We start from the raw sequence: 15,257 nt of genomic DNA on the forward strand, positions 1-15,257 counted from the left end.
TTAGGAACCTCAGGTTTCTGAGGATCCTACGAGAAGACAAGCATATAGTAGGTTGAGGTAAGTAGTGAGGTTCCAGTGGTTTAGGTGAAAGATACGTTTTTCTCTTCATTCGTTTCTTATGGCTTTCAGTTAACTTTTGGTTTTTTTTCACGTGGGGGTTGTAAAGTAAGCAGATCTTTCATTTTCATGCAAGGTCCACTTTAAAGCAAACTTGTGTAGACATCAATTAGTGCCTTCACTGACATTCCCTAATCCCATTTGCCACCTCAATCTGTGCAGCAACTACCCCAAAATTCCCAGTACTTCCAGGCATTTAGTGACGTGGCCCTCTTCATACTCTCTCACATTGCAGAGCTCTGTGCCTCACTGGAAGATGAAGCTCATGACCAGCTATGTGCAGTTATCGACCATCAGGGTATGGTCAGTTATTGCCCAGAAACCTACATGGTGCTGATTTTGGGACAGTGGGAAGGACCAGGGAAGGAAGGTTAAGGCACTACAGGGGAGTTGATTACTTTTTATGGAATTTCCATTCAAATTTATCGGTTCTCCTTAAGTTAATCATTAACGTTTTTGACTTTACTAATCATGATGTCATTTACCAGTGAAATTCCTCTTTGTGCTAACTGCCATCTAATGGGGTGGTTTGACTAATGCCTAACGAACCCCAGCCATAACATTTAAAATAAATTACTAATGCTGCTGGATTTTCTCAAATATTTTTTTTAATTACCCTGCGTCTTGATTCATTCAATGTTGCTTTTTGGATTCATTCAAACTATTTCTGGTTTAATTTTCATCAATCATTATTTTTCTAAAGTGTGTCCTTCAAAGTATGGGCATTATTCAATGTAAGCGCTTGTAAATAGGCAATTCTATGTTATTAGAAAGAAATGTATTAAAAAGCGCACATGTTTTTGAAGAAATTACTCCATTGTTTTTAATGCATAATCTCTGGGAAGATGTTTAACCACCAGGTTCTGGTTGAGTGGAAAATGTTGCAAAAGTTTCCCAATGGCTGCTTATATCTTGTCTCTGACTGGTTGCAGGCAACAAAAAGACTCTGGATATAGAGCCACTCTTCTGAACTGTATTTATTTGCTGAGAACTGTGTGTTTTTTCTTTGAAATGAAGTGGCCTCCAATGTAGTTTGTTTGACATAGATATCATTGCACATTGATGGCAATCATTCTTTATTTTTTTTTACCATTTTTTTTTTTTAAACATTTTACACAGCTAGTGTCTTTACCTGATGTAGAATAATGTAGATAACTAGTCATCCATCACTAGCCAAACAGATTTAAAACCGTGTGCCATTTTCAATTTCTGTGGGTGTGTAACTTTATCTGCTGCCTCAAAGTTAAACAATCAAAGAACTTGTAAATAGATATTAACTGTGAAATGGATTAAAAAAGTGTAATAAAAAAGTTGAAACAAATGTGTATTTTATCAACAAAGGTAACTTATTTTTGTTTTGAATTTTGCATCAATGTGCAATTTCCGTGTTGATAAAAAGTTACAAGATGCAAAACAATATCATTGTCCTTTTATTTTCTACAGATCAAGAGGTAAATGAACATCAGCTTTAAGTATTGGTCTTTTCTTAAACATTCAATGATTTTCGGTTTCTAGGGCTCAGAATGCAATGTTTCAAAAGGGTGGCCAAATTAAGATGTAAATGTGTGTCGTGAATCCGTTCTGAACATTCAAGGATTGTTTGCACTTTTATACAAAGAACCTTCCCTCTAAAGGATACGTGACCCTTTGCACTTGGCTCCACTTTTTGACTATAATGGCTGCTCATCAGCACATACTGTATGTTGAGGGGCATACGGGACATACAGGTGTACAGAAAATCCCATGCTCACCCTTGCATGTTTTCTAGGGTTGCATTGTATATTTTTTAGGTCAGATTTATTAGGAGAGAGTGTAGGCTGTGGCCATTGCTAGTAGGTCTCACAGCACAGTTTTAGGCCGACTGTAAGCAGTTCTATCATGGTAAAATGTGGCATTTTACCAAGGTAAATTATAGAATCTTAAAAAGAATGTTGGAATGGGAACATATAAATATATGTGTGTATAAATGTGTGTGTATATATATATATATATATATGTGTGTGTACCTCGATATAATAACACATTTGGTTCCACCTTCATTTTTCCAAGTCGCATGCATGCTGGAAGGCATAATAGACTTGACATTTGTGTATATATAGTGTGTATTATGTATATATAGATATACATATATTGCAAAAAAATATTTTAGTGCGCTATAAATTGAGGCGTTTATTAAAGTGAACAAGTCATGAAATACGTTTCCTAAACAAGTGTGCCTTTAAAATAAGAGGACAAATACTTTACTTATCCAGCTTCTGCCCCAAGATTTCCACCTCTGAAGTCTGTAGGGAAACAGACAGGGGTCTTCCAATCTCCTGGGCCCCCCACTGCTTATATAAGTTCCTCCTGCAGACCTCTTAAGTCACTACTATATCCTGTAATAAGTGGAGGTCAGCAGGAGGAATGGCATATTGCTATCTGTCTTATCACTGGATCATCAATAAATAGAATTAAGAGATCTGCAGTACACCACTGTTACTTTTACCCCAGTTAGAATGTGTTTATTTTTTAATAACAACCCTGTGTCTTTAAACCCTTTTGTTAAACATGTACAAATATTCTTTCCTAATTCTTGCATCCTTAGCATCTGTATTTTGGCTGTTACGAGGACCAGTTTTAAATAGTATTTAATCCAAATCTATTACAATAGCATTTCCAACATCAACATTTAAACTGGCAATATTAGACATATGTTTTAAAAACACATTCTTAGTCTCTGTTATTAGATTGTTTGCTTTTATATGGTTTTGTATGTTTTCCCTCAAAATACGTTCAAATAATCTACACATAACAGAAGCCAGGCTTACTGATCTATAGTCTCTTCTTAAATAATGTACAACATTTGCTGTACACCCGTCCTGTGCAACTTTCATATGAAAGAATATGAACATAACTCTTTTAGCACACATGGGTGGATGTCATCTGGACCAGGTGTTTGTCTGTGTTGGGCTAGTAACACTCAGTAGGAAGCATTAGTTATCTTATCTTTACAATATTAACTAGTAACAGGCATTCTTTTGTGAAGACTAATACAAAGCATGCACCTAATCATTTAATTTTTGCTTTGCCCTCTGCAATTATAGATTACATTACATATTTCATTTACGTTACAGGACACATAGAGTTGGAGGTGTACGGTTATGCAGCTACCTTCAGGAGATTGGACTCTGGCAACAAAGCTATTAGGACAACCCAGCATAACCCCTCCCACTCCCAGCCTGCTTCAATTTTTATGCTAGTAGTCTTTAAGATGCACATATTTCCTCTGTGTGAAAAGCAAACTCCCTTATTCCCAGCATAGCTGTTAGGGACGTACCTGGGTGAGTGTAATAGAAGACATGTGGCTGACCTGTGATGTATCTCAATGAGCACTGGACCCTCCATTAGGCACTCACCTAGGCACATTGTGTTGTTTGCTGCAGGATGCTCTACAGGTCCAGGACTGTGCTGCACCTTTAGGTGGTAGCCATTCCCTGAAGACCCACTAGGGGGGTATGCCCACCGGAGGGGATAACTTGGCCAGTAAGGGGATATTTCCCTTCCTGAATGTTGCAAACTTGGTGAATAAGGGGGTGACCTTCCTCCCCCTCCTACTTCACGTTCTGATTCTGGTCATGGGTGCTGTAATACTTTAAATGGATTCTTTTATATCTTCAGATTGTGTCACACATGCTTCCAAGCAGAGCTGTCACTTACTGGGAGGAAGAATTATACCTTTAAAAACTGGCATGAGCACAGCCTATTGAAGCTGTGACATTTGTGGGCAATAACGTTCATGCTCAAGATCTTTGAATGGCAGCTTCTTGTACTCCTGATGACAGTCCTTACCTGTAGCTACAACCTGGTATATTCTCCTGGGTTATGCAGGTCTTCTTCTGGGTGCTGGTCTCACTACATGGGTAGCATGGTGAATCTCAAGCACAAGGGTGGTGGTTCTGGGGGCCATACCGGCTTACTTTCCTTGAATAGCCTTGGGGTATCTGCGGGTGTCCCTCCTTTAAAGCCTGATGCTGGAGAACTGTTCCTTGTAAGAGCCCTCAGCATTCTTGGAGTCTTTACCACCAATGGGCATGACCCTATCCTCTGGTGTATTTGAGGAACTATTCACTGATATTAACTGGCTATTTGAAAAAGTTGCAGCGATAGCAGACATTTATTTATTTATAACAGGTATTTACATTTGTGCTCATAAGTTTACATACCCTGGCAGAATTTATGATTTCCTGGCCATTTTTCAGAGAATATGAATGAAAACACGAAAACCTTTCTGTCACTCATGGGTAGTGTTTGGCTGAAGCCATTTATTATCAATCAACTGTGTTTACTATTTTTCAATCATAATGACAACAGAAACTACTAAAATGACCCTGATCAAAAGTTTACATACCCCAGTTCTTAATCCGGCGTGCTGCCCCCTTTAACATCAATGACAGCTTGAATTCTTTTGTGCTATGTGTGGATGAGGCTCTTTATCTTCTCAGATGGTAAAGCTGCCCATTCTTCCTCCAGGTCCTGTCAATTCTTGGGCTGTCTTGCATGAACTGCACGTTTGAGATCTCCCCAGAGTGGCTCAATGATATTGAGGTCATGAGACTGAGATGGCCACTCCAGAACCTTCACTTTATTCTGCTGTAGCCAATGACAGGTTGACTTGGCCTTGTGTTTAGGATCATTGTCATGTTGGAATGTACAAGTACATCCCAATGCACAGCTTCCGGGCTGATGCATGCAAATTGTCCTCCAGTATCTTTTTAAACATACTGCATTCATCGTGCCATTAATTCTGACCAACTTTCCTGTGCCTTTGTAGCTCACATCCCCAAAACATCAGCGATCCACCTCCGTGTTTCACAGTAGGAATGGTGTACTTTTCATCATAGGCCTTGTTGACTCCTCTCCAAATGTAGCGTTTATGGTTTTGGCCGTAAAGCTACATTTTGGTTTCCTCACTCCAAATGACTGTGCCAGAGGGTTTGAGTCTCTGTGCTGTTTGGTGTATTGTAAGCGGGATACTTTGTGGCATTTGCGTAGTAATGGCTTTCTTCTGGTGACTCGACCATGCAGCCCATCTTTCTTCAAGTGCCTCCTTATTGTGCATCTTGCAACAGCCACACCACATGTTTTCAGAGTGTCCTGTATTTCACCTGAAGTTATTTGTGGGTTTTTCTTTGCATCCCGAACAATTTTCCTGGCAGTTGTGGCTGACAGTTTAGTTGGTCTACCTGACCGTGGTTTGGTTTCAACAGAACCCCTCATGTTCCACTTCTTGATTAGAGTTTGAACACTGCTGATTGGCATTCTCAATTCCTTGGATATCTTTTTATATCCCTTTCCTGTTCTATACAGTTCAACTACCTTTTCACGCAGGTCCTTTGACAATTCTTTTGCTTTCCCCATGGCTCATAATCCAGACACGTCAGTGCAGCACTGGATGAAGGATGCGAGGGTCTGTCAGGAGGCCAGAAACTAATTGGCCTTTTATACACACACACTGATTACATGCAAACAGATCACAGGTGAGGATGGTTCCCTTTTAATAGCCATTCACACCCCTTTGTGTCAACCTGTGTGCATGATATCAGGCCAAAATCACCATGGTATGTAAACTTTTGATCAGGGTCATTTGGGTAGTTTCTGTTGTCATTATGATTGAAAGAGAGTAAACACAGTTTATTGATAATAAATGGCTTCATCCAAACACTACCCATGAGTGACCGAAAAGTTTTCGTGTTATCATTCATATTCTCTGAAAAATGATATTCTTCCTGCAGCAAGACTTCTGCCTCCTCCCTGATGGTTGATGTACGATACTTGTGTTGCATTACCTATGACAGGGGTAGGCAACCTTTAACACTCAAAGAGCCAATTGGACCCGTTTCCCACAGAAAAATAAACCCCGGGAGCCACAAAACCCTTTTGACACCTAAAATGAAGATAACACTGCATATATTGTTTTTTACCTTTATAGTTCTTTTATACATAACATAGTGTGTTGCATTTATGAAATCAATGAACTGCTACAGAGAAAACACCTGCAGCAAACCAAAAATGCTGTCTGCTTCTGTGTGCTGTCATCCTTTTATCGCATATGTACTGGAGCGGTGGAGCTTACACTCTAATGCCCCTCCATAGTCACAAACTATTATTATACATTTATATAGCTGACATATACCATAGTGCTGTACAGAGAACACTGAGCCAGTCACAGTCTCTGTACAGAGGAGCTTACACTCTAATTTTCCCCCACAGTCACATCAGTCTCTGTACAGATGAGCTTACACTCTAATGTTCCCCCACAGTCAAAGTCACAGTAAAGATGCTAGCATCAAAAAAGTCAAATTGGATTGTTTTGGGCCACAGACTGGAGGCTGTTCCTCAATTATGTTCCATATGTAAAATTCAAGAGCGATGACTAAATTATGGGATTTTTTTTTTTAACGTGAACACTATGTGAAGGTAATTTACTACCCTGTTTTGTGGCCCGCTGCTGGTCTCTTCAATAAAAACATGCCTTGAACAGTTTAAAATAAAGATCATTTCTCTTTTACATAAAAAAAAACAAATGATGGAAGATGATATGGACACCACAGTGCCTTCCAGAGACTCCCTTAGGGGTTACACTTACATTTTCGGTCTTGTAAGGGACACCCCAGGTTTTTCTCTCTCCCAGCTGGAAGCAGCGGCGGTTCCACAGAGCCGGCATGGCCACAATCCCTGCATAAACCGGCCCGCTAACACAGGAGGGGGTGGAGCTACACCTTCGTCTGTGGTGTGCTGAGACGAGGCCTCAACAAATGCGGGGATACCGCCCCGTTCCCCGATCACTGCATCTGTCAGATCAGTGGGCGGAAGGAGCGGAGCCGCAGCAGGACGAAAGAGCCACATGTGGCTCCGGAGCCGCGGGTTGCCGACCCCTGACCTAGGATCCCCATGGCTCATAATCCAGACACGTCAGTGCAGCACTGGGTGAAGGATGCGAGGGTCTGTCAGGAGGCCAGAAACTAATTGGCCTTTTATACACACACACTGATTACATGCAAACAGATCACAGGTGAGGATGGTTCCCTTTTAATAGCCATTCACACCCCTTTGTGTCAACCTGTGTGCATGATATCAGGCCAAAATCACCATGGTATGTAAACTTTTGATCAGGGTCATTTGGGTAGTTTCTGTTGTCATTATGATTGAAAGAGAGTAAACACAGTTTATTGATAATAAATGGCTTCATCCAAACACTACCCATGAGTGACCGAAAAGTTTTCGTGTTATCATTCATATTCTCTGAAAAATGATATTCTTCCTGCAGCAAGACTTCTGCCTCCTCCCTGATGGTTGATGTACGATACTTGTGTTGCATTACCTATGACAGGGGTAGGCAACCTTTAACACTCAAAGAGCCAATTGGACCCGTTTCCCACAGAAAAATAAACCCCGGGAGCCACAAAACCCTTTTGACACCTAAAATGAAGATAACACTGCATATATTGTTTTTTACCTTTATAGTTCTTTTATACATAACATAGTGTGTTGCATTTATGAAATCAATGAACTGCTACAGAGAAAACACCTGCAGCAAACCAAAAATGCTGTCTGCTTCTGTGTGCTGTCATCCTTTTATCGCATATGTACTGGAGCGGTGGAGCTTACACTCTAATGCCCCTCCATAGTCACAAACTATTATTATACATTTATATAGCTGACATATACCATAGTGCTGTACAGAGAACACTGAGCCAGTCACAGTCTCTGTACAGAGGAGCTTACACTCTAATTTTCCCCCACAGTCACATCAGTCTCTGTACAGATGAGCTTACACTCTAATGTTCCCCCACAGTCAAAGTCACAGTAAAGATGCTAGCATCAAAAAAGTCAAATTGGATTGTTTTGGGCCACAGACTGGAGGCTGTTCCTCAATTATGTTCCATATGTAAAATTCAAGAGCGATGACTAAATTATGGGATTTTTTTTTTTAACGTGAACACTATGTGAAGGTAATTTACTACCCTGTTTTGTGGCCCGCTGCTGGTCTCTTCAATAAAAACATGCCTTGAACAGTTTAAAATAAAGATCATTTCTCTTTTACATAAAAAAAAACAAATGATGGAAGATGATATGGACACCACAGTGCCTTCCAGAGACTCCCTTAGGGGTTACACTTACATTTTCGGTCTTGTAAGGGACACCCCAGGTTTTTCTCTCTCCCAGCTGGAAGCAGCGGCGGTTCCACAGAGCCGGCATGGCCACAATCCCTGCATAAACCGGCCCGCTAACACAGGAGGGGGTGGAGCTACACCTTCGTCTGTGGTGTGCTGAGACGAGGCCTCAACAAATGCGGGGATACCGCCCCGTTCCCCGATCACTGCATCTGTCAGATCAGTGGGCGGAAGGAGCGGAGCCGCAGCAGGACGAAAGAGCCACATGTGGCTCCGGAGCCGCGGGTTGCCGACCCCTGACCTAGGAGAACAGATGACCCTCCAGTCAGGATGTTTGGCTTTGTAAGGATAACCAAATTGTGCATAGCTCCAGAATATTGCGCAACATCCAAGTTCCCTGCACCAAAATGCTGTTTAGGATTCCTCCCGGCATCCATCGGGGGACTCTTCAAAAGGGATTCAAAGGATGGTTTTTCCCAACACCAGAACTGCACTCCCGAGCCACCAGGCCAGAGAAAACTTGGTCCTTGGTGTCAGGCAAATTAGTTTGGCCAGAGACTGAACCAATTTGTCCTACACTGACAGGATGTTGAGTTTTAATATTCTGGAATGGAACTGGGCAACCGGTACTGGCTGTCATCAACCCCAGGATTACAATGTAGAATTAGGAAGACTCCTGGACTAAAGAGTCTGTGCTGTAAGGAATTTTTTCAAGGTCTGGATTGTCCACACCCCGTTGTCAGGCAGAACCAGAAATGGAGATACCCTGGGAGTGTAGCAAGGCTAATACAGGGACCAGAACCTTGATGCACATTTGAGGTGCAACGAATAGGAGGAATGGCAGGGAAGCGACCTGAAAGCGCTGAGAATCCACAGCAAAGCAAAGGAAGCGTTGATGCGCTGGACAAATGGGGACATGTAAGTATGCGTCCTTGATGTCCAGAGGTCAGAAAGTCTCCCTGATGGATGGAGGCTATGAAAGACCTACTGGATTCCATGCAAAATGTTTGGACCTAAATGAAGACGTTCAAACCTTGAGATCTATAATGGGGCTTATGCCCCTCTTTTGGTTTGGGGGACAGTGAAGAGGTTGGAGTAGAGCTACAGAAAACGATCTGCCATAGGAACTGGGGTGATAACCACTTGATCCAAAAGACTTCCAAGGGCTGTATGGAGATTTGCTAGAGGTGAAGCAGGTAGGTTGGAAGACATGGATAGGTGCAGAGCAGAATTCTAGCTTATAGAACCTTAAAACTACTTCCCATACCTAGACACCTGTGATGCGGTTTGTCATGGTGCCTGCAAAGGCTAACAGACATCCCCCTACTTTGGAAAGTGGGAGCTCTCCTTTTAAGCCAAACAGAATTTGTGAGCAGACCTGGGGAATTTGGAAGCCCAAGGTTTGCAGTTGACTCCGGTAGTTGGTTTGAGTCTGGTTTTTGAGATTAAGGTCTGGGATTTATGAAAGGAACTCATGTAGGCCTCGGTGGAAAGGGGGTATTCAATTTTTTTTCCTGCCCGAGATGAAAGGGATCGTCACTGCCAGGTCAATTGTGGGAACGGCCCTCTTCTTAATAAAAGACACCGCCAACCGGTTAGGAGGTGCAGATAGCTTAACAGGAGTCTTCCAGTCCCCATGAAGGACATCTGAGACTAGCAGGTTTTTTTTTTTTTTTTCCTTATAGTCTGGGAGCTTCTATGGAATCCCAGACAGGTAGCAGCATTAGTAGAGGCTTCCAGCTGATCTAGTTTCAAAGGGGTCCACACCACATCAATAAGAGTCTAAATGGTCTCTCTAAGCTTGGGAGTAATGGCAGCAGTTTGCAACTCTTCAGGGGCAATATCACCTAAGGACTTCTGAAACTCAGCATCAGACAGAGCATCTGTGACAGAAGTCTCAGAGGCTGCAAAGACCACAGGCAGAACATAAACTAGTTTTGCAAGGGAAGGACCAGGAGGTGTGTGTATTGCCTCTGTGGCAAGAGTCAGCAATCAAGGTTGCCATTTGGCCTATAAAATCCTACGTAAATGCGGCAAAATCTGCCTGGGATATATCTGAGGATAGGACCATATCTGACTGGGCTAAGGATGACTCCATGGAACAGAGGGCAACATTCAAGGCTGTCAGGTCCTCTACCAGGTGCACTGTACGCAAAACCAATGGTGTGCAGCACTATAGTAAATTTATTTGCTGATGCAGTTAAAAGCAGAACTATGGGGTTAAGGCTTTTCCCCATAGTTCTCCTTAGGGTAACGGGAGGACACAAGCTAGCGTTCTCCCATCACCCTAAGCTCAGTATACCACGAGCTACAGCTGGTGGGGAGTTTGGTTACTGCAAGGGTGTTTTTTGTGAAACTGTCCACCGTTAAACAATAAAGCCAGGTCACATTTTTGGCCTCCAGCCTGTGACGGAACAACAAGAGCTTGAGATGACGATAGATTCAGGTGCTTACATTAGTTACATTTAATGAAGACATAACTACTTGTTTTATTTACATCTGTGTGGAGTTCAGCTTAGCCCAAAGCAAAAAAGGCAACATGAACTGTTAAATACACCATAGGTGATTTCTCAAAACTGGAGCAGTTGCCTATGGCAACCAATCAGCTTCTCTCCAGTTGAGCTTTGAAAATAAAAAGGTGGATGCTGATTGATTACCATGCACAGCTGCTCCAGTTTTGATAAATTCCCCATCAATGTCTGTGAAAGCACGTGTCTAATATGGTATACTGAAAACACTGGTGTATACCTCTGCATGCAGCTGAGGGACGGTTTTCACTTTCAGGAAATGTAGAAGCACCAAAGCACCCTCGGCTCTTGAAGAATTGAATGAAATGCATCAGAGCCAAAAAAAAAAAAAAAACAAGCAGTAGTTCACCTTCTCACAAACAATAAAAAGGGGAACCAGCTCACAAATCCTCCTGTATATGGTCATTTTCCTTCAGTCAAGACCTCTTCTGCATGCTGCCGAGCTGAGCGCTCAATGCAGTTATAGGGATCAGAGTTTTGTCAGTGCTGCCTTGGATCCAAGGCCAGACCCCACTGGACCAGAGATAGCAGCCTGGAATGTAATCTTTAGGCACTGAGCTCTGCCAGTGATTGTGACCGTGCCGACCAATGAGATTTTCTTTCTTCCAGGATGCCGTTCTGGGAGAAAGAAAGCTCAGAAGAGATGCTCATTGGTCAGTGCAGTCCCGGGGCCACTCGAGATTGCCAGCATTATCATCAGTTTTGTGAAAAGGTGAACTAACCTTTTAAATGATAGGTTACAGAACACAGGGCTGCATGGCTTTGTCTTGTATGTCTGCCTGGCGGTCAGCTTGTTTCACAACACTACATTTCTACATGACATTAGCTGTGAAATAATTCAGAGTTAGAAAACCTTTTAAACAAATGACAAAACTTGACTTTTTGAAAAAAGGTTTCTTTATTTTGACGAAAATAAAAAGTTTATATGTGTCAACAGGTATCAACCAACTGAAACAACTGTTCTAGAGCTTCTGCATGAAAGCCTTATTGAATAGAAAAGGTGTCATGGCAAATAATGTGAATGGGAAAAATAAATCTAGGTGGCATTAGATGAAATAACCTGCAAATAAAATAAAAGGGCCCAACGTAAAAAAACACTGAACTTTGGGACTGAATTAAAGTAACAAAATCACTCTGGCTTTTAAACTCTGGAACTCATGACACAATACGTTTCATTCATGCCTATTGCTTAATGAAAACTAACTGCAGAAAGGTGTTTTCATCTACCCCTAAAAAGAACAATATCATAAACTTCTATGTAATCGTGAACTGGGAATAGACTTTTTTTATTTTACATAAATGAAGTTTAATTTAGAATTGGGAATATCCCATTATGCAGATGGGGGAACATTCTAATTCAGTGTAGGCTTAAGTTCATCATTAGCAAAACAGTATATCTTGGTAATCAATAAGGCACAGCAGGTTATCATGTGCATGTTAGAATTTATTCCAAAACAACTGGAAACAGACACATTTGGGGGGTGTTTTAACACCGAGAATAACAACTGGAACTAAGTGATGCTTTTTAGTTTAGCTAGGAAGTCTATGAGGGATGACATTTCTAAATATAGCACTTTGCAGCAGCAAAATAGCCTCTGAAATGCTAGAGTAGAGCGTTTCCCTATTTACCCCCCACACTAAACTAAGGTCGTTATTTTCAACCTAGCAGAGCATGTAGCAGTAAGCAAAAAAAAAAAAAAAAAAAACAAACTGCATGCACATAGCATTCAATGTAACACAGCAGACTACAAATGAAATACAAAATTTGAATCCATTTGTGCCTTAACAAATGCTGCGTCATCAAACATATGCTCACATTTCCAAATAAGACCTAATACTTGGTAGAATGGCCAAATGCCCTAGAAATACAGATCCATATTGATCATCATTGACACTTCTTGGCAAGGTAGTGCAACTGTTATCAGTAATTTGGAGCACTTCATCTAGAACAACCGATTTTAATACACCCAGTGTCTGTACTACACGTACACTGGAAGCACAATAATGTTTCCACTATAATATTTCATAGAGCGCCGTGGATTATTATGTAGCAGATGTAACAAAATGAGGTGACAGACGTCTATGGATTTGAGGAATCCCTGATCAGTTAAATAAAATGTGTAATTTTGGATTACCATTGATCTGCTCATATATGCGCTGGTCAGTGCCTTCCATCCTGTTTTAAAGGACATGGAGTATGAGGACAACAAACTTCATATATTAAACATGAGTAAGTACTTATATTTATTTAAACTTCTCTTACCCACAAATTCTTGTTCCCCGATATTCACAGATACACTTCAAAACATTTATCCTCTAAAGAAAAAGCTTAAATTTCTCTATTACATTTCAGTAGTTTTACTGACATCAGGGAGGCCATTACATTGTTCCAGTTTCCTTTGGACAAACAAAAACAATTCATATAAAAAGAAAAAAAAAAAAAAAACACTGCCTAATATAACCCATGAAAAAAGATTTTGGTCTTGTACACCAAACAGTTCCTCAGGGTTCTGCATAATATCCCAAAACTAAAACAAAAGCAGGAAGGTAAAAGGGATAGGAGGAAATAGAAATGACAAATTCTCTAGATTAAAAAATGTACACAGTAGGAAATTCTATATATTTATATATGTACACAACCAGCAAAGCTAATCAAGCACAGGATCTTGCTCTTGCTCTTTTTTAATGGTGGCTAGCATAGAATGCTCACTGTCTGCTGGTTCCGAGTCCCCACTACTCAACAAGATCGACTTTCCTTCGTCTTCAAGAGCAAAGACATCTGAGTTTTGGCCTTGGCACGTATGTTTTACCACCTCATTAGGGCTGAAAAACGTTTTGTCGCACAGGTTGCACTTGTAACGTTTACTTGTTTGAACGAGCATGTTGTCTAACTGGCTGCTGTCATCAAATGAACACAGCTCCAAAGTCTGCTTGTCAACCACTGTGTAGGTGTCAGAACTCTTTAGGCATACGTGCCTAGCAGCTTGGTTAGCCCTGCAGAAGCTCTTATCACAGGTGCTACACTTGAATGGCTTGCCTGTGTGGATGTACATATGCTCCCTCCAATGGCTTTTCTGGATAAACTTGCGCCCGCAGATAGTGCACTCGTACTTTCTACGTTTCACTTCTCTTTCCTGGTCGGCTTGCTCCAAGTTATCTATATCTGCAATATCCGACGGTGGTGGCGTCTCAGCCTGCTGCTGACCATCTAGTATCGGTGAGTCTGAGATCTGAGCCATTTCACTGTCACTTATTATGCCAGTCTCTGTCTCCATGGATTCTTTTCCTACCTCTGACCCATTGTTACAGAAGGAAGGCGAGACACTAGTCTCTGTCTGCCCAGCTGTGGGGCTAAATGGCATTCCTGTGTGAAGCTGAAGGTGTTCCCGTAAACTACTCCTCAAGTTAAAACGGCGACCACACAAGTGACAGGCATAATATTTGGGAAAGCTTCCATTTCTCTTCATGATACTTGGCTTGACATGAGCGATTGTAAGGGGTGTATTTTGCTCCTCACTTGGCGATTCATCCATGCTATTTTCTTCAAGTGTAGAAGAAGCAGGAAGAACAGAAGAGGTAGGCTCCGGAGACAATGGAGCCTGCACTGGCTCAGAGAAAGTTAAATTTGTCCGGTTTGCTGCTGGCAATGAAGATGGGAGTTGATTCATCTGCGCATTGTCTGATGTGGTTTCCTGATTCAACCTCGAGGTCTGTGGTCGAGTTTCACGAGTAGTCTTCTCAGCTGCAGGGGTAACTTTTGCTGGTGGTCTGATCTGATGATCTGCAATCTGGATACCATAAAGAGAAGAGGCAAGTGGAAAAACCTGATCTGTGTGAGAAAATCCACCGTGACTTGCAAGGCTGGCCTCTTGTATTAGAGGAAAGGCATGCAAAAACTTTATGCCTTGCTCTAGGCGGACAGGATCAATAAGCTGAGGGGCCATTTTTCCAGTATACATCAAGTGTAAAAGATAGCTGAAGATATCAGGCTGGATGTCTGTGGATTTTAAACGTACGCATTCACTGCAAGAAAAGTAAAAAATGCATCATCAGAAAGGGAGGACAACATCTTGCATACATTAAAAAGGAATCTGTGCAAACTTATACTTTTTATTCCATACAAATCCAGACACATTTATAAAATAACACACTAGTAGAATATGAAGTCTAGAAGTGAAGTCTGTTTCTTAGACAGCAGGGCCCCACAGAACACGCTGCATTAGAGTGCACAGGGTTGCCATACCTGATTTTACTCACCATAAAATCCTTCTCTTAGATGTCATTGAGGGACAAAGGATTCAGAGACATTTGGGTTATACAGTTGCCCACAGGAGGATGTGGACACCAGTAAACAAACACTGACAAGCCTAGCATAATCACTCCCAGCACGCCTCAGTTTCTAACAAAGCAGTGCCGAGAGCAAGGGAGTACGGAAATTCTATTTTCTTTTTCATTCACT

At 41.6% G+C, this 15,257-nt stretch overlaps 1 protein-coding gene across 1 annotated transcript in view; it reads right to left on the reverse strand.

The window, feature by feature from the left end:
• Positions 1–12,631: 12,631 nt before the first annotated feature.
• ZBTB2 (zinc finger and BTB domain containing 2) overlaps positions 12,632–15,257 on the reverse strand; it is a 7,333-nt gene continuing 4,707 nt past the window's right edge. Inside the window, exon 2 of the mRNA XM_018557371.1 lies at positions 12,632–14,821. Within this exon, the coding sequence (XP_018412873.1) occupies positions 13,447–14,821 (1,375 nt within the window). The 3' untranslated portion in view covers positions 12,632–13,446. The remainder of the gene's footprint in view (positions 14,822–15,257) is intronic.

The sequence above is a fragment of the Nanorana parkeri genome, unplaced genomic scaffold (genome assembly GCF_000935625.1).
Source record: "Nanorana parkeri isolate BGI_ZX_2015 unplaced genomic scaffold, ASM93562v1 scaffold281, whole genome shotgun sequence".
Classification (NCBI taxonomy): Eukaryota; Metazoa; Chordata; class Amphibia; order Anura; family Dicroglossidae; genus Nanorana; species Nanorana parkeri.